The 25,834-nt window shown below is 39.5% G+C and overlaps 1 protein-coding gene across 2 annotated transcripts; it reads right to left on the bottom strand.

The window, feature by feature from the left end:
* Positions 1 to 2,991: 2,991 nt before the first annotated feature.
* On the bottom strand, positions 2,992 to 25,834 carry pik3cg (phosphatidylinositol-4,5-bisphosphate 3-kinase, catalytic subunit gamma). Of its 2 annotated transcripts, none has more exons than XM_041977773.1 (24): positions 25,668 to 25,834; positions 23,507 to 23,726; positions 23,247 to 23,418; positions 22,900 to 23,162; positions 22,360 to 22,446; positions 22,161 to 22,261; positions 21,815 to 21,984; positions 21,545 to 21,732; positions 20,941 to 21,048; positions 19,985 to 20,069; positions 19,477 to 19,906; positions 19,294 to 19,392; positions 19,066 to 19,201; positions 16,179 to 16,244; positions 15,472 to 15,615; positions 8,744 to 8,825; positions 8,482 to 8,585; positions 8,215 to 8,361; positions 8,039 to 8,129; positions 7,359 to 7,489; positions 6,543 to 6,654; positions 6,309 to 6,466; positions 5,225 to 5,306; positions 2,992 to 5,062 (listed from the first exon to the last, which is right to left on the bottom strand). In XM_041977773.1, the coding sequence occupies exons 2-24, from the start codon at positions 23,717 to 23,719 to the stop codon at positions 4,863 to 4,865; spliced, it is 3,369 nt and encodes a 1,122-aa protein (XP_041833707.1). In that variant the 5' UTR covers positions 23,720 to 23,726; positions 25,668 to 25,834; the 3' UTR covers positions 2,992 to 4,862. The 2 variants fall into 2 exon arrangements, with proteins under 2 accessions (XP_041833707.1, XP_041833708.1); XM_041977774.1 differs by having other exon boundaries at positions 23,507 to 23,722.

Below are 25,834 nucleotides of genomic sequence, written 5' to 3'. Positions count from 1 at the left end.
GCTTACGCCGTCCATATAGGACAGTCTAATATTCAGAGTTTATTTTGAAGCTGGCTATTTTTCTGGAAAGTGCAACGTGTCTATCTAGTTCTAGAAAACCTTTACATAGGCAGAAAAGGAATAAATCATATATATGGACAAATTTGTCACAGGGTTCTTTGTTGCCCTTTCAACGTCCCACCAATCTACTTGCTTGGCTAGTCTCCTGAGTGACTAATTGTTCTGCCTGATGGTAACTGATGCTGGAGTGTGAGAGCCAGTCTTGGGTTGCATATTCACACAAGCATGCACACAACAACACACCCTCACGCACCCTTGTTTTCTGTCAGTAAAGGCATCTGATGTGGCACAGTAATAAACACACACCCAAACACACTTTCGTATTTTGTCTCCAGTTACAGGGGGTACAGATATCTCAAGGATGTTAAATATTAAAATGCTGTAACACTAACGGTTAGCTGTTGTAATTGAGGAAACTGCTAAAAGGTCAAGCTCGGAGTGAAAGCTGCCCATTGGTCATGTGACAAAACATCTTATTGTGAACAGCAGCTTTCCCTTCTAATTCTGATGTGTTAACTTGTAGGAGTCACTTAAGTTCATGTTTACTCAAATGAGTGCGAAAAGTGTGATGTTTAATTTCAAGTAGGCTGAGACACAAAGACCTCTGGGATATAGGTGGATGATGGACATGTCTCCCAAAGTTTTGTAACAGGATTATTTCTGCTTTGTATTTGAGCTGTGATTTGCTGATGTTTCCACAGGCTACAACTTCTCAGAGTGCATCTGCTGGTAAAACAACTACTTTCCATTCAAAGGCAATAGTAGGCAAACTTGCTCTGGAGTTTCCATAAGCAGCTCATGGAATGCCATTTGTTTCCTTATATTTACTTATTTCCTTTAGAAGAGATGTTACAGGGCACAGGGTACAACGCCCTGGCAAAAGGAAAAAATATAAAAGGAAAAAAATCACTGATCAGTTCCACCACCCTGAGCATGAACTGCCTACTCTGTTTCATCATATGTACTGAAATTTGAGCATGCGGTCATTTGAATCTCAAACTTAGGCCACGCCCCTGAGTGCAGAATGACTCATCAACATTTAAAATGTTTTTCAGGAAATAAGTATTATTCATAACACCAAGAAAACGTCTTTAATTGTATTCTTGGGGCAGATGGTAATGTAAATGGGATTTTATTTTTATTTCATTTCATGAGGACCCTGTAACCCTTAAAAGTTCCCATTTCGGGATCATTCTGCTGGGCATGCCACCTCTACTTAAAGCTGGAACCACAGTGATTAAAATGGCTGTAGCATTGGGTTTGCGTAATGTAGTCTGATCAAAATGTGTATCGTTTCAGCTGAGAATATAGAGAACAGGTTTTAAAAACATTATTTAACAACCTTATTGTTACATTCATTCTCCAGCAATTGTGTTGCTGTGAGAATATATTTCTTTTTTATTTTAGCGGGTGTTTACTCGACCTCTCTATTATTATTATGATTATTATTATTGTTGTTGTTTTTTCCCCTCAGCAGGATACTGGAAACTTTATTTGTAACCTTAAAAAAAGACATATTCACAGTATTATAGAAAGGTATTTTGCTTTGCATATCCAGATTAACTTTACAAAAAAAGTGTACTCTACAGAAAGAAGAGGGATAAAAAGAAAATGCATGAGCAGAGTCATCTTCAGCTCACAGCAACCCTTCACATTTACACACAACGCAGAGGGAAAGCATTAAATCTGTATTTATCCTCTTCAAGACACTTAAAGACACCCACCATAAACAGAGTGAATCACACCTACACATTATAATCATATACCCACACATATAACAGCATTTACATTTACACTAAAATACTTGACATACATGCACGTATATTTTATCACGTGTATTTTAGCACACTCGATAGCTCTCGTGGCCCTTAACCTTTTAGCCTTTAGCTCTGCTCGGCACCTGAACCAAGCGTTTTGATCTACTAATTAATTCTTATTAACCTCAAACCAAGTCCTAACCCTAAAATAACCCCTTGGAACATAGAGGTCAGGCTAAATGCCCTCATCTTGAAGACTTGGAACTCAGAAAAACACAAGTTAAGGAGCACACACACACAAATACACACACAAAACGGAGGCAGTGATTTCCCCCGCCGTCTGATCTGGTTCATAGCTTCCTGCAGAGGAACAGGAGATAATAGAGAAAGAGAGCGAATCGATTGTGGATGCTCTAGTTCACTCCAGTTTCTTCCAGTTCCCTCCCACACCAACCTCACAGCCCTGTCACAGCTGAGGGAGCTATCCTGCTAAAACTACAGCGCATGTCTATATATGGAGGGGGCAAAAATGAGCATTATCACAAAACATTTTCTAAGAAAAATAAACTGAAAATTATAACTGAAAACTAGCCATGTGGGTTCATTTGTGGCTGCTTTGGAAATTAAGTTGCATTCTTTTTTCTTTTTTTTTTGCAGGGAGAAGCTGCAGATATATGAGGAATTCCACATAAAAATAAGCAATCTTCCACACAGCCTATCATAAAGCTAAGATTTAACATCATAAAAAAGCCCTTAAAGCTGTGGGGAAAGAGTGAGGCTGAGCTGTCTAATCCACTTAGACCCTTAACACTGTACACTGCAACATATACAGTAGTTTACAGCCATGAAACACGCTGACACGAAACATTTATTCTTCACGGATTGCACTCACGCCTACTCTCTGCTGACATTGTGCAGAAGAAGACAAAGAAGCGAGGCTGAGGAGGAGCAGGAGGAAGGGATGGGGAACTGCGAGGTGGGAAAGTAAAGGGAAAGCAGAGGAAGGGATGAGGGAGGCTGATACAGCCTCAAACGTACTGATCTAATGGGACGAGCTTGTGCTGTTACACCATCTTGTGTTCAATGGAATTTAGCACAGTTGATAACGGAGATGTTTGAGCTTTGACAGGCAACCAAGCTATTTCAAGAAAAAGGCTGCAAAAAAAAAAAAACAGACTTTTTGAAATGTTTTAATTGTCAAGTATCAATCAAAAGCATTATAGGTTCTATATTACAAAATATTCTTTCATTAAAAAAATTAAAAATATAAGATCTTTCCAATGTTTTTGTGAGAAAACAAAAACAAATACTGATTTTTAAACAGTTGAAACTTGTAAATCACTTTTGTGACAAAGAAAAAAAAAATTCTTGTCCCATTTCTGGGCTCAAGAGAGAAATCCAGTCTTTCTGGTGATTTACCTGATCTATTAAATGACATCAGTTTCTACTTGGTATACATAAGGGAAACAGTAACAAACTCACATTGAAAAATCAGGTACAGATTTGGTTTTACCATCTTGATTTTTTAATAAAACTTTTTAAGAATCTTATGGTAAAATCTGATATATTATCTCTCACCTATAAAAAGTGACTCCAGCAGTGACCAGCCTGCTGAATCTAACAGGTCAGTGTAGTATCATCATTTACAACTCTTTTACAGCAGTACGAGTGCATAGAGACGTTTTTCAACCTTAACAGGGACATATTTAGAAAATAAATTATGTGCTTCAGAGCATATATTTAGGTAACCAAAATTACTGCCTACTCACAAAAATCCAGTTTGTTCAGGGTTTCCCAGGTCTAAACAGAACTCATATTCAGATGAGGACCATTTCCAGCTCAGTGTATAAATACTCAGTCTTGTCATCTCCACCCAGCTTTATGTTCAAACCATGCTACATTCACTGCACCTTAAAAGGGAAGTGAAAACTGATACAAAACCACTTGACTGTTTCATGTTTTACATCCTGACGAAGAAAATGTGACTTTTAATCTGCCCAATATTTAATTTTAACTATTCAATTTCCCATTTGTCTTTAAATGCCCCATTGATGGCATTGATGGAGCTGAAAAGTAGCTTTGCTGAAAATTAGCCTATGTATGCAACACTTCTGAACATTAATCTTTAAAAATGTAAACAAAACACAGGAATGGAGCATCAGTGAAGCCGATACGATATTTGGTGCAGTTGTTTTACAATCCGAATCAGGATCAGCTGTCTGTGGACAAACTGAGGATGAAAGAATTGTAAGGATTTGAGAATGAAATTGCCAGTCAGCTATTTCTCAATTTGGTCCAGGCTTGGTTTGCTGTGTGCTAGTCCGAGTTCTCAGGCTATTTAATGTATGTCCTCTTATTTAGTAACAGTGTGCTTCAAGGCCTATTGATTACTATTAACTATTACCTAAGTTAAGACTTCATTTAAACCTTTGGAAGTCACCATTTTTTTTAAAGAGATAAAATATGTCTCATTTAAAGACATCCAAAAGTTATTGTAAGATTAAGTACAAACATAATAATAGTTAATGCACAAACAGTAAAACAGTGACATTAACTTCCTTCATTTTCTGACCTGGTGAAACCAAGAGATTTGATGATTTCTTGCATTTCAGCTGATAAAACACAATGTTTTGAATATAAAACACGCAAACTATTTACCTGACAGGTTAATTTTCAAACATTAGTGATATCAGCCACATTTTAAAATGCAAATTTACGACATAATAGAAGATAGATGGATTTCCTTGGAAGGAAAAGACTGAGACAGCCAGAAACAGGAAGTAGTTTCCTTGCCATAAAAAACAATTAATGTAAACTTTTTATAAATCACTTTTTTTCCTCGAGTTCCTACTTTGAAGATGTTTGACTTGGTCTGTGAAATGTGGGGGGAAAAAAAAACTCCTGAATTTAGTTTACAAATAGTGATTTCTAGTTGGCATATTAAACTAGAAAAAAATTGCAGTCATTTTTTAAAGTCTTTGTTAGATTTTTTAATTTTAAGCATATTTTAAAAGAATAATAAAGTTTATTTTAAATTATTCTGTCCTAGGTGGACCGTTTCTCCACACCTTGCTTGATACCCAGCACCAGGTGAACAAACCAGTTAATCTGAACCATCCAGCCTTTCTCCCTGCAGATCTCGATCTGGTCCAGCAGGTGGCGCTGAGCCTCCTCTTCGCTGCGGCCGACAGTCAGCGCTTCACGGATGTACTCGATGTCCTCTTTGCTGGTCAGCTGGGGCATACCTGAGTCAAAGTTTGCAAAGAAGCCAAGGCGTATTGGTCTCAAATTTTTTGAATGAAGAGCTGAATGTAAAATCAGTGTGTTAAAAACATAAATACTGCATGAAACCGGATGACTGTGAGGTAAGTGTTGCATGGGAAAAGAATATTCCATTAAAGTCTTACCGGTCATCAGCATCATGGAGAAAAGAATGATGAGAAGGTTGGTGTGATGTCGAAGAGCGAGGTAAGCCTTCACACACACATCCTGAGACAGAGAGGAAGAATGAACCAAGTAGTTTATGTCCTCCAACAATCGTTTTATAATAAACTGTGATTTTTTTAAAGAATGGTGGATGGATTTTAGTGCTTCTCTGACTGTAAACCCTTTCAGTAGGTAGTAATGGAAACAAGTTCTAAAGTTTTACATATCAGGACAAAGTAAAACAAGGGAACATGTAGAAGCAGTGTTTACTGATTGAACTGCTTGAGGAACTACTTTTATCAGGAAAAGCTTGAAGTAATTATTGTATCTGTGATCTCATTAGTCTCTCATTGTTGTAGAGAGGTCTCGTATGTCCAAAGGACATTTTTCCAGAAGTCTTTTGGTTTGTTCTGATGAAACTTTGCAAACCTTACTGTGCTGCCAAGTTATTTCTTAAAGAGAAGATACTTTGGTCTGACAACCCTTCCAAACAAACTATCCTTCAGTCTTTTTCTAATTGTACTGTAATGAACTTTAACATTTAGCATGCTAACAGGTCTGTAGGGTCTGAAATATCTCTCTTGGTTTTTGCAGTTTCACTAAATACTACACGGTCTGATCTAAGATGAACTTGCTGGGACATCCACTCCTTAGAGTGATGGCCTCCTATGACCCTCCTCAAACTGTTGGCCAGCAGCAATTACTTCTCTAAGACTTGCTGTTGTCTTTCCTCCTTGGCATTGTGTTAATGCACATATTACTGCAGACTGGCTAACATAATATTCTGCTTTTATAAAAGTGATCACACTGCTGATAATCAAGTGTGTTTGATCATCAACACCTGGCTTTTACTCTTAATTTCTTTGGAAGCAATAAGGGTGTTTTTTTCTTCTTCTGGCACACTGCTTCTGCATTTGGGCTTAGTTTTCATTTAATCAATAATAAAATAAGGTAAACTACCTAAATTTTAAATCTGGTGGGAATGAGTGGAGATGGTCATGTCCTGAAATGTATAACATTTCCAAAATGACTGTAGTGTGTCATGATTTCACACATTTTCTGCACCTGGAACTTCTGGAAGTGGGGGCTGCTTTTCTTTCCTGATGTTCCCATGACATACAGGAAGTCTGGTGTCAGCACAAAGGGAACCCACTCCTTACTGATTCCCATGAAACTTTTGTAATTCCCCAGGATATGACCAAAGTCAATGTGGAAGAGATTCCCTACAGAAACACAAAGGCCATTAATTAGAATTTCCTTTAAACTGATGACAGAGAGATGAACACACTCAGGAATTACCTGATTCAGTGATCATGATGTTGTCATTGTGACGATCCCCAATACCCAGGACATAGGTAGCCACACAGTAACCACCACAGGAGTACAGAAACCTCTCCACAGCCTGCTGGAACTACACACAGACAAAATGTTGAACAAAATCTAAATTCAGAGCTGGATCCCTTGACTTTTAAAGAAAAGTTAAGAATATGGGGATGTGCCTTGGCTGCTGTGTTACTAAAGTGTTCAATTTTGTATGAAATTTCTCAGCACAAAAGTAAAGATGTACCAAACAAACAAAAACAAAAAAAAACATCTTGCACCATTAAGTCTCCTAAACTTTTTCTTAAACAGTTCTTAAACAGAATTTTTTAAACATGGCATAAAGACAGGGTGCAGGTGTTGTAGCTAAAAGTGTGCGTGGACTGTGGTGGCAGGAAAAACCCTGAGTCTTGGTTTCTTCCTGTCTGTCACACTGATACTTCCTCCCAACTGCTAAACAAACCTGCTGCAGGAAACAAAGCGACACATTGACTTCATAATGTATGTTATGTCCACAACACTGGCTTTCAAAATGTACTTGTTCATTGTTCAGTGACTTGTAATCACATGCTAAATAACACCAGAGGAAATATATCAATTTCCTTGTAAAACACATACAATTAACTAAACTAAATAAAATAGAAATACTGTTTTTAACAATTTATGTCCTTAATTTGTTTTACAATTTATTTGAGATCCAGACTGACTGCCGGCCATATAACTGAACTGAGGAAGCTGTCATGTTAAGGTGTGATTAAAAGTGTATTTCTGACTGGAATCAGCTGTGATGTGTACCTTGTCCTCACTGACGCACTTGTCCCGGAGCCACTGATAAAGGATTTCATCTTTAAATGCACCGGTACTTCCTACAACACTCTGCTGGATGTTGGCAATTGTGGTGGCATCCTTAACAATCTCAATCATACCTACATGGATGTGAAAAAAAAGACAAAAGGAAGTGTTTGAATCACAGAGATGACAAATATTATTTCTGAGAATGTCTGCCTCAGAACAAATAACCAAACTGAACCTCTAGGGCAGGCATGTCAAACTGGTCCAGCAAAGGGCCGTGTGGCTGCAGGTTTTTGTTCCAGCCAGCCAAGAGCACACAGTTTGACCAATCAGCTGTCTGAAGACTGAGATCAGTTGATTGAATCAGTCAAATCTGGTGTGCTGCTGCTTGGTTGGAACAAAAACCTGCAGCCACACGGCCCTTTGCTGGACCAGTTTGACATATGTGCTCTAGGGGATAACACAAACTCAGAAGAGAAGTCTCTTTTTGCACATCATCTAGATAGAAAAACTCCCACCTGATCAAAACTCTATTTGTGAAGTAAACAACAGTCTTTTAACAAATCATAAAACATTGATCCAGCGAAGTCCTTTCTAACAGCTATGCAATAAAACAATGATACATCTTTTTATAGCCACAGCTTTTGAAGAAAGAGCTTTGGAGAGCACTCAGTGCAACGGACCTATCCTGTTCCCCGTGGAGATGCAGCCGTATGGTAACAGACACAAATCCAAAGACTCAGTCTCCCAGATCGACTCCATGATCTTCAAAATCTAAAAAGATTAAAAGGGAAGTTCCTAAGTTTTCCTCCAAAGTTTGCCAGCTTGAGCTCTGCTGTAACTGTATGTTGTAGATCACCTGCAGGATGAGCATATCCTGTCGAAGATCATCACCATCTTTGAAGATGATGCCTATGGGGTCTTTGGACAGAGTTGTAAGGTCAGCCCTTTTGAACTGGAGCCACAGTGGTTTCTTCTTGGACGCCATCACTTTGCACTGCTCAATCTGCACCCACATTAAACAATGTTCATTTATAAACTCAGAGCTGCATTGTTAATTTTCGTATGTAAGGCCTTTTGTTTTCATGGTTTTTATCATGTGGTTGCAGATTTGTGTGCCCCTTACCAGCAAGGTTCCAGCTCTAAGTCCTGGATCATAAGGGACTCTGAAACTCTCTGGCAGACCAGATACATGCAGAGTTTCCAGTTTCTGACGCAGCTGGAACACCACTGAAAATCGCACAAAAAACACAATGTCTCAGTTTTATTTACATCTTTAAAAAAAAAAAAAAAAAGGTGAAAGAAGAAACTTTCACCTTTTTTAACTTATCTGGCCTTAATCATGAGATCCTTGGACATGCATAAAATTTGTCATTTCACCTCCTCACCTTGTGCTGTAACGTCGTATTTGTCAGCAGACATGGCCTTGATCTCACGCGTGACTTTCTGCAAAGCCTCAGTCATCTCCACCTGGAGAACAGTAGCTTGTTTTATTGACCTCATATTAAAACTATATCATCAAACCCCAGCTCTCCCACCCTAACTGTCACAAGGCTAATGCAGTTTCCCAACATTTATACTTGGTCGGTGCAGTGTGTATCTGATGGTCTAGGTAGAAATGATGGAGAATGGAGAAAAAGTGAGAAAAAAAGAGAGCATAAGCTGTTAATTACCTGATGAAGTTTGGTAAGACTACACTGCCTCATCAACTGCTTCTGCTCTTAGCAAAGCAAGGCAAGGCAAATTTATTTGTATAGCACATTTTATGTACAAGACAATTCAAAGTGCTTTACATAAAACATTAAAAGCATTACAGCGGGGTGCAGGGAGCAACAACAAGTAGAATAAAAAACTAACAAAAAAAGAAATAAATTCAATTAAATTAAATGTCACATCCTCCGGCCTACAGCCTGTGAATGTGTTGTAAATTCTGCTGCTTGGTTGCACCAAGGGGATTGGTTACAGATTTGGCTGAGAGCTCCCGCCCCTTCCTTCTCAACGGTGATTGGTTGATGCCAGGACAGCTCCACCTGTAGCAAGACCAACCTTCTACCCCACCTCTGTGACTGGATGCTACAACTCCTGCAAAAGGACCAATCTGAGGGACTCTGGGGCCTTAAAGAGGAGGAAATGCAATCATTCAGGGCAGCTGTGTTCCTTAGACACACTGTTAGCCCATTTGGGATTGTGGACGCTGGTTGTAGTTGACCCTGGTGGTTTGAAAGCCTTTAGATTCCCTGTTTGTTAGTTTACACGATTGTGTTTGGTTGAGTAGAAGAGACACGCTCACCTTTGAGTAGTGATTTTGAGTTTTGGTTAAAGAGGTTTTGGTTCACTCATTAGGAGTCCTTTTTGGTATATTTGGATTCATAGATAATTTAAGTTACGTTCTCATTAGGAGACGTTTTTATTTGAAATTGATAAGTCTAATTTGTATTGCTGGTTAATTGTTAAATAGAGAAAAGTTGGTTTATTTTCCTTTTTTATAAAGTTAATTAGGGTCCGAGCCATACAAAGTATGGCGGGGCCCTATTGTTTCTGCTATGTTTATTATTCTCGTTCTCCTAAGCGCTTTGACCCCAAATTTGACCCCCTAAACACCCATGAAAAGTTGTGAAACTTGGCACAGACGTCACGTCCGGCGTAACTCGGATATTATAAGGTCCGCATACACTTCAATGCAAAATTGGCTCAACAGCGCCACCTACAGTCACCAAAAATCACCACATGAATGGGGCCCCGGAAGTCTACTTCAACGTAGGAAGACAAAACTCGGCACACACGTGCACCACCCCGAGTTGACCAAAAAACTCAAAGTAACACCTGTCGCCATGGCAACAGGGCGCCCGCCATCTTGGCGTGTTCGGCCATTTTTTTGCCATTTTTTGCACTTTACACACATCGTATTTGAACGAACTAGTCTGAGGGGATTCGTGCGATGGACTCCAAACTTGGTGGGAAGCTTCCTGACAAGTTGGGGACCAAAAATTGTTCAAATCTTTCTAATAGCAGGAAACGTGTTACCGTGGCAACCGACGGAAAACAGCCTTCTCGCCATGAAACACGGTTTGCTCATATCTCCATAGAAATAGATGGGAACTGCACCAAACTTGACAGGATTCATACGTGTGACACCCCAAGTCCAGCAAAGAAGTCAATAGAACACCTGTTGCCATGGCAACGGGGTGCCCGCCATCTTGGATTTAACTGCCATTTTAACGAACTAGTCTGAGGGGATTCGTGCGACTGACTTCAAACTTGGTGGGAAGCTTCCTGACAAGTTGGGGACCAAACGCTCCTCAAATCTTTCTAATAGGAAAAAGCGTGTAACCGTGGCAACCGACGGAAAAATGCCCTCGCCATGAAACACGGTTTGCTTATATCTCCATAGGAATACGTGGGATCTGCACCAAACTTGACAGGATTCATACTTGTGACACCCCAACTCCGGCATTGATGTCAATAGAACACCTGTTGCCATGGCAACGCACTGCCCGCCATCTTGGATTTCCCTCCCATTTGAACGAACTAGTGTGAGGGGATTCGTGCGACTGAGTCCAAACTTGGTGGGAACCTTCCTGACAAGTTGGGGACCAAACGCTCCTCAAATCTTTCTAATAGGAAAAAGCGTGTAACCGTGGCAACTGACGAAAAATGCCCTCGCCATGAAACACGGTTTGCTTATATCTCCATAGGAATACGTGGGATCTGCACCAAACTTGACAGGATTCATACTTCTGACAACCCAAGTCCAGCATTGATGTCAATCGAACACCTGTTGCCATAGCAACAGGGTGCCCGCCATCTTGGATTTCACTGCCATTTGAACAAACTAGTCTGAGGGGATTCGTGCGACTGACTCCAAACTTGGTGTGAAGCTTCCTGGCAAGTTGGGGACCAAACGCTCCTCAAATCTTTCTAATACAAAAAAACATTACAGCACCTGTTGTCATGGCGACATCGGGTGGCGGGGTCCAGGCAGCTCGGACCTGATGGATGCCGCTTGCGGCTTTAATTAGGGTCCGAGCCATACAAAGTATGGCGGGGCCCTATTGTTTTCCAAATGTTTATTATTATTATTTTTCTAAGCATTTCGAGGCCCAATTTGACCCCCTAAACACCCATGAAAAGTTGTGAAACTTGGCACACACATCAAGCCCCACGTAACTCGGATATTATAAGGTCCGCATACACTTCAATACAAAATTGGCTCAACAGCGCCACCTAGAAAAAAATAAATTCCCCAAATGAATGGGGTCCCAAAAGTCTACTTCGATGTAGGAACACGAAACTCGGCACACACGTGTAACACACCAAGTCTAACAAAAAAGTCAATCAAACACCTGTCGCCATGGCTACGGGGTGCCCGCCATCTTGGCGTGTGCGGCCATTTTGTGGCCATTTCTTGCACTTTACACACATCGTATTTGAGCGAACTAGTCTGAGGGGATTCGTGAGACTGACTCCAAACCTGGTGGAAAGCTTCCTGACAAGTTGGGGACCAAACGCTCCTCAAATCTTTCTAATAGGAAAAAGCCTGTAACCGTGGCAACCAACGGAAAAAAGCCTCCTCGCCATGAAACACGGTTTGCTCATATCTCAATAGGAATACATGGGAACTGCACCAAACTTGACATGATTCATACAGGTTGGGTGCTTAACGCGTTACACCACCTGTTGTCATGGCGACATCGGGCGGCGGGGTCCAGGCCGCTCGGACCCGATGGATGCCGCTTGCGGCTTTAATTGTACTTGTAATTGTTACCTAAGTAAGGACACCTTTTTGTTAAGTATTCTTTTGAGTTCTCCGGACATGATATATTACCTGTATATTGTTATCTACTGACTATATTTCTTTGTTTGAACCTGGGGTTTGTTTAATAAATTATTATTGTAGATCATCTTGTTAGTCCGGCTTGTTTTGATGTTGACCCTGATACCCCTGGTTAAAGAGAGGGTCATAACATTAAAACAGAAAAAAAGCTCAAATAAAATAGATAAAATGCAAGAAAGAAAGTATTAATAAAGTAAAACAGTATTAAAACATGATTAAGTTAAAAAATTGAAGCTTTAAAGAAACAGATGCAGATTTGGACTTCTAAATAAAAACTATTGGAATGCAGCAGAGAAAAGGTTCATTAACCTTGATTTAAATAAACTGAGTGTTTCAGCTGATCTGAGGCTTTCTGGGAGTTTGTTCCAGACATGTAGAACATAGAAGCTGAATGCAGCTTCTCCATGTCTGGTTCTGACTCTGGGAACTGATAAGAAACTGGAACCAGATGTCCTGAGGGTTCTGGCAGGTTCATACTGGGTCAAGAGGTCACTGATGTATTTTGGTCCTAAACCATTCAGAGCTTTATAGACCAGCAGCAGAACTTTAAAGTTGGTGAACAGGCAGCCAGTGTAAAAACCTCAGAGGTGGACTGATGTGGTCCACTTTCTTGGTCTTAGTGAGGACTCGAGCAGCAGAGTTCTGAATAAGCTGCAGGTGTCTAATTGATTTTTTTAGGTAGAACCTGTAAAAACACTGTTACAATAATCAAGCTGACTAAAGATGAAAGCTGGACTAGTTTTTCCAGGTCCTGCTGAGACATCAGATCTTTTACCCTTGATATATTCTTAAGGTGATAGTAGGCTGACTTTGTAATTCCCTTAATGTGTTTCTCAAAGTTAAGGTCTGAGTCCATCAATACACCCAGATTTCTGGCTTGGTTGGTGGTTTTTAGGTGTAAAGACTGAAGCTCTGTTAATAATTTTAACAACTTTAATTGTTTCTCTTTCGCGCCAAAGACCATCACCTCAGTTTTGTTTTTGTTTAATTGAAGAAAGTTCAGACACATCCAGTCATTAATCTCCTCAATGCATTTACCAAGAGCCTGTACGGGGCCTCGGTATCCTGGTGACATTGTAATATATATCTGTGTGTCATCTGCGTAGCTATGATAACTAATTTTGTTTTTCCTCATGACCTGTGCCAGTGGGAGTATGTAGATGTTAATAAACAGAAGAGGAACTCCACATGTAATTTTTGTCTGCTCAGATGTGAAATTACCTATTGACACACAAGTACTTTCTGTTCTCTAAATAAGATTTAAACCAGTGTAGCGCAGTAGCAGAGAGGCCAGCCCAGTTCTCCAGTCGTTTAAGCAATATATTGTGGTCAACTGTATCAAATGCAGCACTGAGGTCCAGTAAGACTAAGATTGACATTTTTTCCATTATCTGTATTCAAACAAATGTCATTAATGACTTTGGTCAGAGCGCTTTTGGTGCTTTGGTGCTGTCTAATACCTGACTGGAAGACATCATAGCAGTTTTTTGTGTTAAAAAGTCATTTAGCTGAGGAAAAACTGCTTTTTTGATGTTTTTAGAAGCTCTGGGAAGATGCCCGAAAGTAAAGACAAGTTCACAATCTGTAACAGATCTGGCTCCAGAGTCTTTGAGACCTTTTTGAAGAAACCTGTGGGGCAGGATGTTAGGGTTAGGACACATCATTTGACCCTGTATGTAGAACGATGTTTCTCACATTTGGGTAATCAGCCACAGCTTTCAGAATTATCTCCTGCATGTCACTGATTATTTCCTTAGGAAAGCAGAGGACTTTGGTGTTTCCTCCGCACATTCATTGAACATCATTTACAGAAGAATCACCAATAATTAGAGTTTCAGACCCAGCCTTTAGCTTTCCCTGTGGACTTTTCCTTTCTGACTAGTTTTCAGTCCTCACCTCGCAGTCCTAGGACAGATGGTCGGCCGATAAAGATCCCGAGTCCTCCGATAACGGAGTAAATCTTTTCTGCAGTTTCACATTCAGGTGCTTTGGAGGTTTGTTGTCAACCTTCCCAGTCTCAGTTGTCCAGTTCTGTTTCCTACCATGTGGAGGGGTAAAAGAATTCCTTTGTTTTGTAGGGAGTGAGGCCAGTCGGTCTCATCACAGACTTCAGCTCACTGCACCTGACCTGTGATACGTTGTCCTCCCTTTTTCAGAGACATGATTTACTTTTTGGCTTTGCAACAAGACAGAAACTGTCTCCCTGGAGCTGTCTTTATTGTAATTCACAGAGGCTACCTCCTTCTTGGTAGTGTTATCTGTGCCTTTTAGCAGTTTGTAAGCTTGCTCTTCTCTGCTGCTTTGAATCAATGGCAAGGTTGTTTCATTTCAGCACAGTCCATTCACTTCAATATTGACTTCAAGGTGACAAACGTTCGCCTCCAGAGCTGAGTTCCAAACAACTGATTTTTCCAGTTTTGCAATATGTTATCTCAATAAACAAGGGTGCCACTGCCATTACAGAATTTAGCTTTCATGAAAGTGTATACTTTGTCAAAAACAATATTTAAGTAGGTGGTACGTGTCAGAGCAATAACCAGATGTGATATGAACTGTACTTTTACAGCACGCATCCCATGAACAGGTCCTGACTGGCAAGACCTCGAGGTTTCCCAGAAGCTACACACACTGAAAAAAAGTTTGTAAAATGTAAAAGCAAACATGGTCCATCAGACCAGGTTAGCTTAATCTACAGCTATATGGTCCAGTTGTGATGCTTATATTTCCACTGTAGGTGCTTTTTGGTGGATACAAGCCAGCACGGTCATCCTGACTGGTCTGTAGTTATGCATACACTTTTCTATCAGAACCAGCATTGGATTTTTTCAGTTCTTTTATTGGATTGGACAACAGGAACCAGCCTTCACTCCTGATGTACATCAACTAGCCACAGTCACCCATTACTTTTTAGATGGTTCAATAGTTTTTTCTTCTTGAATTGCTTTAAGTCCTGACTACTTCAGACCTGCAGCATCCCATGATAGTTGCAGTTGAATAGATACTATGACCCTAAAATCTAACCATCACAATTTGACCTTTGTCAAAGGTGGTCAAATCATTACATTTCCCCATTTTTTTCTGCTTCCAACAACTTAAGGATAGAAAATTTGCTTGGAAATGAGACAAGACAAGTTTGTTTTACTTCATTTTTTTGTGATCACAATGTTTTGTCTCATCAGTATACACAAAGTCTAGCTAATCAAGTATTACACATCATTTAATATAATCAGAAATGAACAATCTCCGGCTCTTTAGCATTTTGTTTAAGTTTACATCCCTCACCTGTTTTTTGAAGTCATGCAGCATGTCTTCACCGCAGCCTCTGAGGTAGGCCTCCAGTAGGACAGCATACCTCTGCTGGTAGTGCATGGACTGGGCAATCTCGCTTCGCAGAAACCAGAATAGAAAATGACCAATACGCTTACTCTGTTAAGGGAATGAAAATGACACAAAGGAGGTAAAGTTAAGATTAAATCCATTTAATGCATTACAAATTGAAATAGTAGTCACGTTACTACATAAACTGTTGTCTAAATGGCATCAAATAAAGAAAGAACTAAATCTTATATCTTGATATTTTTCACCTGAATCACGATATACGATATATATCTCGATATTTATATTTTTTTGTCAAGTAACCAAAGAGACAGTTCTAATATACAGCCTTCAGTGCCAAATATACTTTTATTAAGGATCAGCAGCACATGTGCATTAAAACAGCTGACTGAAATTAAATACCTTTATATTAAATTAAATGCTCCTAAAACAAAATAAATTAAGAACACTTTTTAATGACCATAACAAAAATACAGCTGTGCAAAATGCAAAAGAAAAGATGCTTGTAACTCAAAACAAGCTATCTCGATATAAACGATATTCCCTCCTTCTATACTGCATCTGATAAAGTCTCGATATATTTGAAAACCTCTATATATTGCCCAACCCTAATACAAACACATACTACATGAGACAGTGTATGCTCTTCTTACCCTCAGTGCTCTCTTTAGCAGGAACCTGACCAGAGCGCTGTCATGGTATGGCTCAAATTTCACCGCCTGGAGGTAATACACACACACACATGAGTTTGCAAAGCTATTCCATCTTTCAGCAAAACATATTCACACCTTAAGGTCCAAACAAACCAATGCATACTGTTTCTCACAGCTCCTGCAGACACATGTCCCTGTTTTACTACTGATATAATGTGCCTAACCCTAATTTGCACCAACCCTAATGAATACCGGAATTTCAGTAAATCTAGCCTCATTCTTTTAAATTAGAGAACAATAAGACATTAAATGACACAGAAACACAGATATTTTTTCCTACAAAAGATCAGTTTTCTTCCCCACTCGGCTTATAAAATGTAGAAGTGGTCTGGGAATTCTCCAGGAAACCGTTTTACATATCACTGTCTGATAGATGGTCAACTAGTCTGACTTTTTTGTAACACATGACACAAAAAAGTTCTAACATTATTATTTGCATGGCATCTCTCAACATATATTAATCAGACTCAAGATTTTTCTCAATAATTAGCACAAAGTATAAAGTTAAAGGTATTTATATCATTTTGGATATTCTTACAAAGTCAAAGTCAACTTTGTCAGTTCTGCTACATGTACAAGACGTACAGAGGAGTAATGTTGCTTCTCTTGTTCTCAGTGTAGACAGCATAGACAAGAAAAAATGGAATATAAAAACTATACTAACAAAATAAAATAAATTTTAATCTTCTGCATAACATAAATGGTCTCAAATGTGTTTTTTTTTTTCATTTTCTGTTCAGGTGTTAAAAAAATGTCTTTTTTTCCATTTCATTCAATTTCATATTTAACATTTAAAAGGGCAACAGTGCAAGAGCATGGAGCGATATAAAGGGAATATGTCAGTTTATGAATTTGTCATAATGTAACTGTGGTGCATCGTGGCAACAGAGAGTCCTGTCATGCCTGAGAAGCTGGTGCTAGTAGTCAATGCTCTGATTTTTTATTTATTTTGTCTGCCATTTGAGTCACATACAATATTTTTCCCCCACAGTCCACAGTGTAATAAATAACCATAAACTCCTCTTATCGGAACAGTGAATTATACTCTTGTGGAGGATGTGGGCATCGATCCAGGTACTTTTCACATGGAAAGCAAGTCAATTCCACATCCTCCAGCATTAACTCTAATCTCATCAGACAATCAAGTTTTAAGACTAAAAGGATCTTCTTAACATTTGAGATCCACAAGAGCCTTCAGAGCCCACAAACACAGAAAATCAGGACCACACACACACACACACATATTCACAAAAATAGCACTCATTTCTGTCAACAGCTCATGAATGGTTTAATGTATTACAAATGTAACAGTCTTTTTTTTTTACCAATAATACTATTTATATCCATCTAGAAATCTGTAATCCTTGTACTCCAAAGTACATGGATTAGTTTTTAAATGGCTTAGGTACAAAATATCAGTAAGATATAAAGTTGTGATATTCTCTCAGGTGAGTGTGTATCAACAAACAACTAATGCCATATCTATGAAAGTCACTGTAGAAGAGGAGATGTCAAAGCCTTACATACACAAAAGATGAACTCAAAAAGTCACATAAGAAATACAAATATCACAGATTACCTTGAACAGACTCAGAGGCTCAGGTTCAGAGGTTACAGTATGATGAGGTGCAATGTGAACTGTAGTAATACAGGAAGTGCAATGTAAACACAGCACTCATTGTTCTCACACACTGCAATATATGTGTTAAGCAAAGGAAACGGATAAGGTCAAACAACATGTGCACTTTGGATTTTTAGGTTGGATTTCAGCTCAAACTGTTTCCTTAAGAGGAAGATAAAATGCTAGGAGGAACAAAATCATTGTGTATAAACTATAAAGACCATTTCTGGAATCACATGCTTCTATATCACATGGCTGCTTAATGTTTTTATTTATAAATTCACCCACGACAACATTACAAATTTCAACCACCTTCCTGTCTGTTGGTGGGTTTTTGCCCTTCTGTTTGGCTTTTCAGTAGCTACTTTGAGAATAGACTTTTAAAAATAGATCAGACAGAATGACACAAACTACCTGCTGTGAGTCAGTGCAACACCTTTGCAAAGCAAGTCATAGTTCAGTATTTCTACATCAGCTATAAGCTGGATATCTTGTAGAATATAATGAAGAAACCTCCACGACACATAACTGAAGAGCACATCATGAAGTGATAATGGTAGGAAAGAAGAATTTTTATTTTCCTATCAGACCAAGCAGACCTTTGTTAGCCTCAGCTGATAATTCTCCCTCATGCAAAACTGACCACAGAGACAACCATGGAAATACATGAGAATATAAACATGAAGAATGACCTGCTTTTTTCCATGAGCTTGTGAAATAGTGTTAAAAGTGAATCATGTGGAGGAGGGGTGAATGGAGGAAGTGCTTCTTCACCATCAGTGTTTATCAGATGTTTATTTTTATTCATCAGTGGATGAACAGAGCAGACTTTTTGAGTATCTGTGCTGAGCTAAGCTAATCTGGCTCCTGGTGCTGATGCCCTATTTAGAAAAATAGATTTCAGAAATTAAAAATACAGTTGCAGCTTTTTAAAAGTTCCCTGAAGGTTTGTTTGACTGGTGAATGGAACCCTGACTAATAGCTTTCATGACTGCTGTATTAATGGTTGATTATTACTGATACATTAACAAATAAAGAGAAATTTAATGATGAAGCTGAAATAGACGAAAACGAAAATACCCCTGCAAAATGCAGCCAGGTACTCTAAAATCAAACTAAAGTACCAAAACTAAAATGTTTCAACTACACTGGCTTCAGGCACAGAAAAGACAAATAAAGACGATCGTATGAATAGACAGAACACACCTGCACGAGCTGCAGAAGATACCTGAGCACATCATCATCCTCCAGCGTCTCCAACTTCCTGACAGCCATGGACCGAACCTGAGCGTCTGAGTAGTGGCAGTCAAGCAGCTGCATTGCCAGACCAACATCCAGACCACTGAAGAGGAACAACATGGCCACAGGTGATGTTAACACTGAACCTACTGAGTAGCCACCTACTTTAGAATGATAGCATCAGCAGACTTTTACCTGGTATCCCACGCACTGCTACGCTCCAACAGACAATGTGTTGCCAGAACATCCTCCTGTTTCCCCCACCTGACTGAGCCCAGCAGCTTTGGGTAAGCCCTACAGGAGATTGGTGGCACAACTAAGAACCCAAATCGATACTACTTTGACACAGTGTAGTCTGGAACTAAAGAAATTAAATACCTGGGGTGGCGCATGCACTCATGTCTGAAGTGCCACAGCAGCTCTTTGTCCTCAGGACTGAGAGGATGTAAGGGGTCGGTAGACACTATGGCCTCAAACTGTTTTCTCAGGTGGTTTGGCATCTCTCTCTGACCTCTCTCTCCAGCATCAGCCTCTTCCCCCCCAGTTCCACACTCCCTGCCCACATCCCTGCTCTTGGGCAGCACCACCGGGTAGCAGTACTTGTCCAGTAAAATGGCGATGGCCATGGAGAAGGCCTTGTCTGGGTTGGTTGCTGAAGTGAGCTTATCTGCGTTGATGCTGCTGCTGCTCTCATCGCTCTTCTCAGGCATCTTCCACATGTGGAGGATGAACTCCCCCTGGCGGAGCAGAGAGCGGTGGTCGATCAAGAGCAGGTTCACGTAGTACAGGAGACGGCTCTTGGTTTTTCCTAAAAGATGAAAGGACAGATGCACTAAGGGTTAGTTTCTCTGCAGTTTTAATGAGTGGTGACAAAATGTGACTTTACCATCAAGGCTGCCAGTTCCTGCTGAATTATCCTGGTAGGTTCCTCCTTTGGAGTTCGTTGTCTGTGGTTGCTTACCACAGACCACCTGGATGGGAAATGAGGGTTTAAATGAAAGATGATGTAAAAAGGCAGTCAAGAACCCTATAAGGAAAGGCAGGGCTAACACCTCGGTTCTTGTTGGGGATTGCAAACCTTGAGAAAAGGAGAATCAATTCATAAACAAATGCATTTCTTTTCAACACTAGTGGGCATAGTATGGACTTATTTATTATCATTTCATTTTGGACATCGTGTATACCACATCCTCCAGACTAAAGAGGAGAGGGATTATCTGTCAGCCTGCATCTCTTATCATGTAGGGGTGTGTTAGTGTCTATGCAACTGGCAGCTTGTATATATGGAAAGGCACCATCAACACTGAAAGGTATATTTGGGTTTTAAAGAATCCCATTCAGATGACGTCAAGCAAGGTCTTGCATATTTTAGGAAGACAATATTAAGCCACATGCTGCATCTGGTACAACAGTCCAAGAGTCTGGGTGATGGACTGACCCCGCCTGAACTTCAGACTTTTTACTGACTGACAACTTTGGTGCATTATGAAACGCAAAATACCACGGAGAAAACCCAGGACTGTTAACAGCTTGAATTCTATATCAGCCAAGAACAGGTTAACATTACCCTCCCAAAGATCCAGAGGTAAAGATGGCCCAACGTTTTCAAACTGTGTTGCTACCATCAAATTTAAGATGAGCTAACATTTTTCATGACATAGTAAAATGTTTCACATTTGATGTTTTCTTTGTATTATTTATTTTTTTAAATATCAGTTTATGGAATTTGGAAATCATTACATTTTGTTTTTACTTGTGTTTTACGCAGCATCTTAACTTCTTGGGACTTGGACTTGTATGTTGTGGTTAAACATAAAGGCAAAGAAGCTTTCCAGAGTTTACCTGCAGGCTGAGCCGCGCTCCTTTTGGCAGGTCCTTGATCTTAATGTTAAACTCCAACCAACAGTTCCACAGCACTTCTTCGCTGAACGTTTTGGAGGTTGTCCTCTCCTAAAAGATTTCATTCAGAGTCAAACTGTGCTGTATGATGAGCTGCTGCAAATGTTTTTTTAATACACTTTTACATAATACTTATCTGCAGGATCTACTTTAAAGTGAAACTCAGTCAAATCCATTTTCATTTTGCAACTATTCAAAGGAAAGCTGTTTTAAATTTTATCTCAGTGCAACCTGAACACCATCAATGTTTACTGTCTCATAAATGGACTAACTTACTGATAATGCAAATTGAGTATTTCCATCTGCAGAGGCTTTCTATTAAAAGCATTTAATAGACATAAACATATTTTGGATTCTGGTGAATAAGGCATTCATTAGTCAGAGATGGTTACCATAACAAGTGTCTATGTATCTAGAAAACAAGAGAAGTGTCATCTCTAACATCCAACTTTTAAATAATCAGCAGCATTCTAAACGAGATTACAGCCGCCAATGTTAAACTTTCTCTTTAGTGTGCCACAATGAGCCACTGTTAAATATAGCTTACCTGTGCTAAAAGCTGCTGCCCATGGAAAATACTGGCCTCTATGTAGACAATAAATTCTGGGACTTTGGGAAGGGTTGGGATGTCAATACCCAACACCTTTACTCTGAACTTCCTGTTACAGTCCCAAATGGAGACGGTAAACACTCGATCATGGTCCTTCTCATTAATAGTCAACTGCTCATGAGTACCTGTGAAGTATAATTTGTACAGTATTCAGGATGCTGGATTGAAATATTTTCAGTAAAACTGAACAGCTGTTTGCAAAGTTACCTGCAACTCCAGTGCAATCATCCACTTGGGCCCAGTCCTCCTTCTGGACCAGATCCAGCTCAGGATTAGGAGGTGTCTCCAGAACAAGGTGGATTTCCTCCCCACTCTTGAGGCACTGACGAATCCAGTTAAAATTTTGCAGAGGTTTTTCTCCATACAGGTACTCCTCCCTGCACAGCAAGATTATGACTTAGTAACTTTCATATTAAAAATATTCCACAATTACACATTTCTGTTTAAAACTAACCACTGCACCATGATCTAGTCATGCAAACTTAATAAACCTGGCTACATGTGCAAGTTGCTCCACTCAGATATGGAAGGTCATTTTAAGGATGTGCCATACCTGCCACAAACACGCAGAACAAAATCTGCCTCACACATGTTGTCAGGGATTCCCAACAAAACCCTTTTATTTGTTACTTTGGTAAAAAAGCTTGCCAACACCTAAACAAGAAGAAAAATAATAATGATAAAGAAACTGTACAGGAAGTAGTAAATACAACAAGGTTTTTTATCACGTGCATATCATAATATTTGCCTACCTGTGAAGGCGTGTCATCGATTAATACCTTGATGGTCTGGCTGGCTGTGCCGATGTGGATCACCACCAGGATGTGACCATTATTCACCTGAGAGAAGAAACAAAGGAGAAAAGAATGCACGAAAAGATTGCATAAAGACAATTTGAAACCAAATAATTTGAATTAATTAAGGGTACTCTTTGTTTTGGAGGAAAACACTCAGTAAATTATTGACTCAACCATGAAATCCAACTGAATCAATCAGTCCTAACAAAGCACACAAAGACAGTGTGATGCATTGCATGGAACATATTAATCCAAAAGCTAAAAAAAAAGAAAGATACTGGAGGCATCAGTGCTTTGGTAATTAATGGCTCAATCGTAGTTCCTCCCCTTGGCTAAAGGATCAAACCAATAACCCTTAAACTGAGGCTTTGGGGGTCCATTTGGATATTTAGACGACCACTAGTCTTTGATTAACAAGAGAAGAGTGAGGAAGAAAAATGGAAGTTCGGGAAAAACAATATGAATGAATTGATATATCAAATAATACAAACTCACCTTGGTGAGCAGGTGTTCAGGTAGTGGCTTACGGGTGATCCAGGGGTCCATGGAGTACAGCTTTGGGTCTCGATCTGACAGCTCAATGCGTCGTGGTGTCAGCAGTTTCCTGCGTGTGAACTCCAGCTCATCATCATGAACATTGCTGACGTCAGTCACATCATAGCCAATTAGGTAGTTCAGGTAGCGCTGGTACTGCAGGGATTCATCCGAGGGCTGCGGACGGGGCACCAACTGAATCCGCCCCACATCCTTTTTCAGAGCTGTTAAAAAAAACAAGATTATCTTCGATACCATCACCACAAACCAGCTTATTTTCTGACTTTAGGGAGTAGCAGTTGTGGTACCTCTCCAGTAGCGAATGCAGTCTAGCGTCTGGAAGACCTGGTGCTTGTCGTAGATCTCACAAACGGTGCCCTTTTTCTGATAGAGCAAGATGCAGTGGTCTGGAGAGAACCGCTGGTAGAAGTCAGGACAGAGATTTAAAGTCACTGCCTTCATCCACACCTGAGCTTTAACCTGGGTAACAAGAAACAGGCATGATATGTTTAATTCAGTCACAAGTTCATGTTTATAAGTGAGCAGAGGATCGCTGGTGTTGGCCAACCTGTTCTACCGTCCAGTTTCCAGCCACCTCCAGTATCAGAGAGTCAGTGCTGCTTCCACCCCGAGCCACTGTGGGCAACACAAACTCAACAGTGATTTGATCCATGGAGGTGCAGGAAGAAGAGGTGATGGCTTTCTTTCTCCTCCTCCTCCGGGTTTCTTGTCGCGGCACTTCTGGCTCTTCGTCGCTCACCTGAATGTGCTGCCTGTCCATCACCTAGCTAGAACAAAACACACTTCATCATGCATACACCAGACACAAAACCTGCTAAAAATAAACTTATCATTTCTTACATGGACCTATTTTTTCACATGTATGTGAAATAAAATGCTAATTAGTTCCGAATCAAGCACAATTAACTTCTCAAAGATATTTGGCATATATATCCACCATTCTCTAACATCTGCTTACTCAAATTGTTGAGGCAAAATCCCTTGAGTTAGGAGGATATTTGAGAAACTTATATGCGCAACTCTACATTATTTCAACAGTGTTTAAATTTGGGATTTGACTTGGCCATTACATGACATGCCATTTGTTCTTCCTCAATCATTTATTGAGGAATTTCTTTCTTAAGTTTGCTTTGAATATTTATCATATTAAAATGTTCACCTCTAGTTGAACTCAAATAAAACAGATGGTATAACTCTGTAACTACATGCTATTTAACAAGATGTTAAACGAATAACAGAAAGCTACCAAGTCCTTGAGGCAGCAAAGCAACCCCAAACAATATTTCCACAACCACGTTTCATTGCCAGATCCAAATATGTATGATACTGTGGCCATTAAACTCTTCCTTTGATTTGTCTGTGCAGAACACATCTCAGAATTTCTGGCATTTGCCAACATGTTCGTTAAGCTTTGCTCCAAATTCCCTATGTGGAACACAACAGCCTTTTCCTCTACCACGCAGCTCAAATATATCCAGTCTTTTTTTCTCAAAATCTAAACTAGTTCACTAAAGGTTACATAACATTTGCTGTTAGGCTTACATTTAAGGGATAACTGGAAATTATTTGTAGATGAGTTTTCTTACTGTTTCAAATTATGCTGTAGAGTCATCTAATCTCAATATTTTGTCATGACAGAACTCATCTCAGTAGTAAAAGAGCACAATATAAAGAATAACTTTTCAACCAGGCGGGCTTACTTGGCTGCAAAGTCATCATTGCTGGGAAAAAAAACTACAGATATATCCTTCAAGAATCAGACTGCCTATTAATGTACATATAACAGGAAGCACCAACTGGTATCTGTCTCTCTACCTCTCTTTTTTTTCTTTAACCTTCATGCACAATTCATTAAAAACAGGAATATCCAGTCACCAGAAAACTGTTTTACAGAAGTTTTAGTTCTGTAATTGGATAGTTTTTCTGTGGAAATATGAAGATTGTATGTGGTAACTTACAAATACAAAACAGAAAACCCATGAACTACATTCAACTGAAAATGCAGATTATAAAAGTAGCACATGAAAACAAACAAAAAAGTTAAATGGCTACAAAGAAGTTTCAGTTCTCAGCTTAATCATCAGCAAATGCATTTCAAGAAGTAAGTAAATGAGCAATAAAAACAATAAAACAAAGCAAACCTTTCTATTCTTTTAATTTCTAAACTAAAGTTGGCAGAAGTGGGCATCGATGAAAATGATAAAGTCGTGGATGACAAGTGAAAGTCATATTTGACTGAGAAAACATGACTTACTGTGATGATATGCGGAATTTAACTCAACACACTGAATCAGAAATGGGGCAATGCTGACCATATTTACAGTACAGAAATTAAGTCACTACAATAACGTCAATAATAACACCACTTAGTGTTAAAAAGTGACAAAAGATTAATTAAATATTCAGAAGTCACTGTAGAAGTTTCCCTTCTGCTTCTTTGACATCAGCAGAGGAAACTTCGAAAAGCAGGAAGCAAAACTCAAGCATCATGGATGTAACTGCTGTTTTGACGACTGTACATACATATTTAAATCTATATCCGCTTTTAAAACTAACGGTGACAGCTCTGCTAGGAGTAAATGAGTCAGAACAGCCGCAACAGAACACCGGGTTACGATAGCATATGTAACGGTACAGTTGACTGAAGAGACGACTAGTATGAATTCTATTTAAAACATTAAAAACGGAACGTTTTAAATACGACTCACCAATGAACGCAGACGACAACGAAACCCAAACCTTCGAACAAAGATTTGGGCATTTATGCTACATAAGGAGGTCACAACGAAGAATTAAAATCAGTTTTTGGAGTTTGAGTCCACAGTCTGGTTTGAGGAAATGCAGCGCTTCTAGTTAGGAAAGTTGTCATAATCAA

The sequence above is a fragment of the Melanotaenia boesemani genome, chromosome 23, assembly GCF_017639745.1.
Source record: "Melanotaenia boesemani isolate fMelBoe1 chromosome 23, fMelBoe1.pri, whole genome shotgun sequence".
Classification (NCBI taxonomy): Eukaryota; Metazoa; Chordata; class Actinopteri; order Atheriniformes; family Melanotaeniidae; genus Melanotaenia; species Melanotaenia boesemani.
Note: the sequence above shows the minus strand (reverse complement) of the source record. Positions and strands in the feature narration are given on the sequence as shown.

What these genes read in the sequence shown, in the direction of transcription:
- pik3cg (XM_041977773.1), bottom strand. Translation starts at nt 23,719, where the DNA reads ATGGACAGGCAGCACATTCAGGTGAGCGACGAAGAGCCAGAAGTGCCG. An exon ending in ATACGACGTTACAGCACAAG is followed by an intron (nt 8,586 to 8,743) that starts GTGAGGAGGTGA and finishes TGCGATTTTCAG; the next exon opens with TGGTGTTCCAGCTGCGTCAG. An exon ending in CCCACTTCCAGAAGTTCCAG is followed by an intron (nt 5,307 to 6,308) that starts GTGCAGAAAATG and finishes TCTCTGTCTCAG; the next exon opens with GATGTGTGTGTGAAGGCTTA.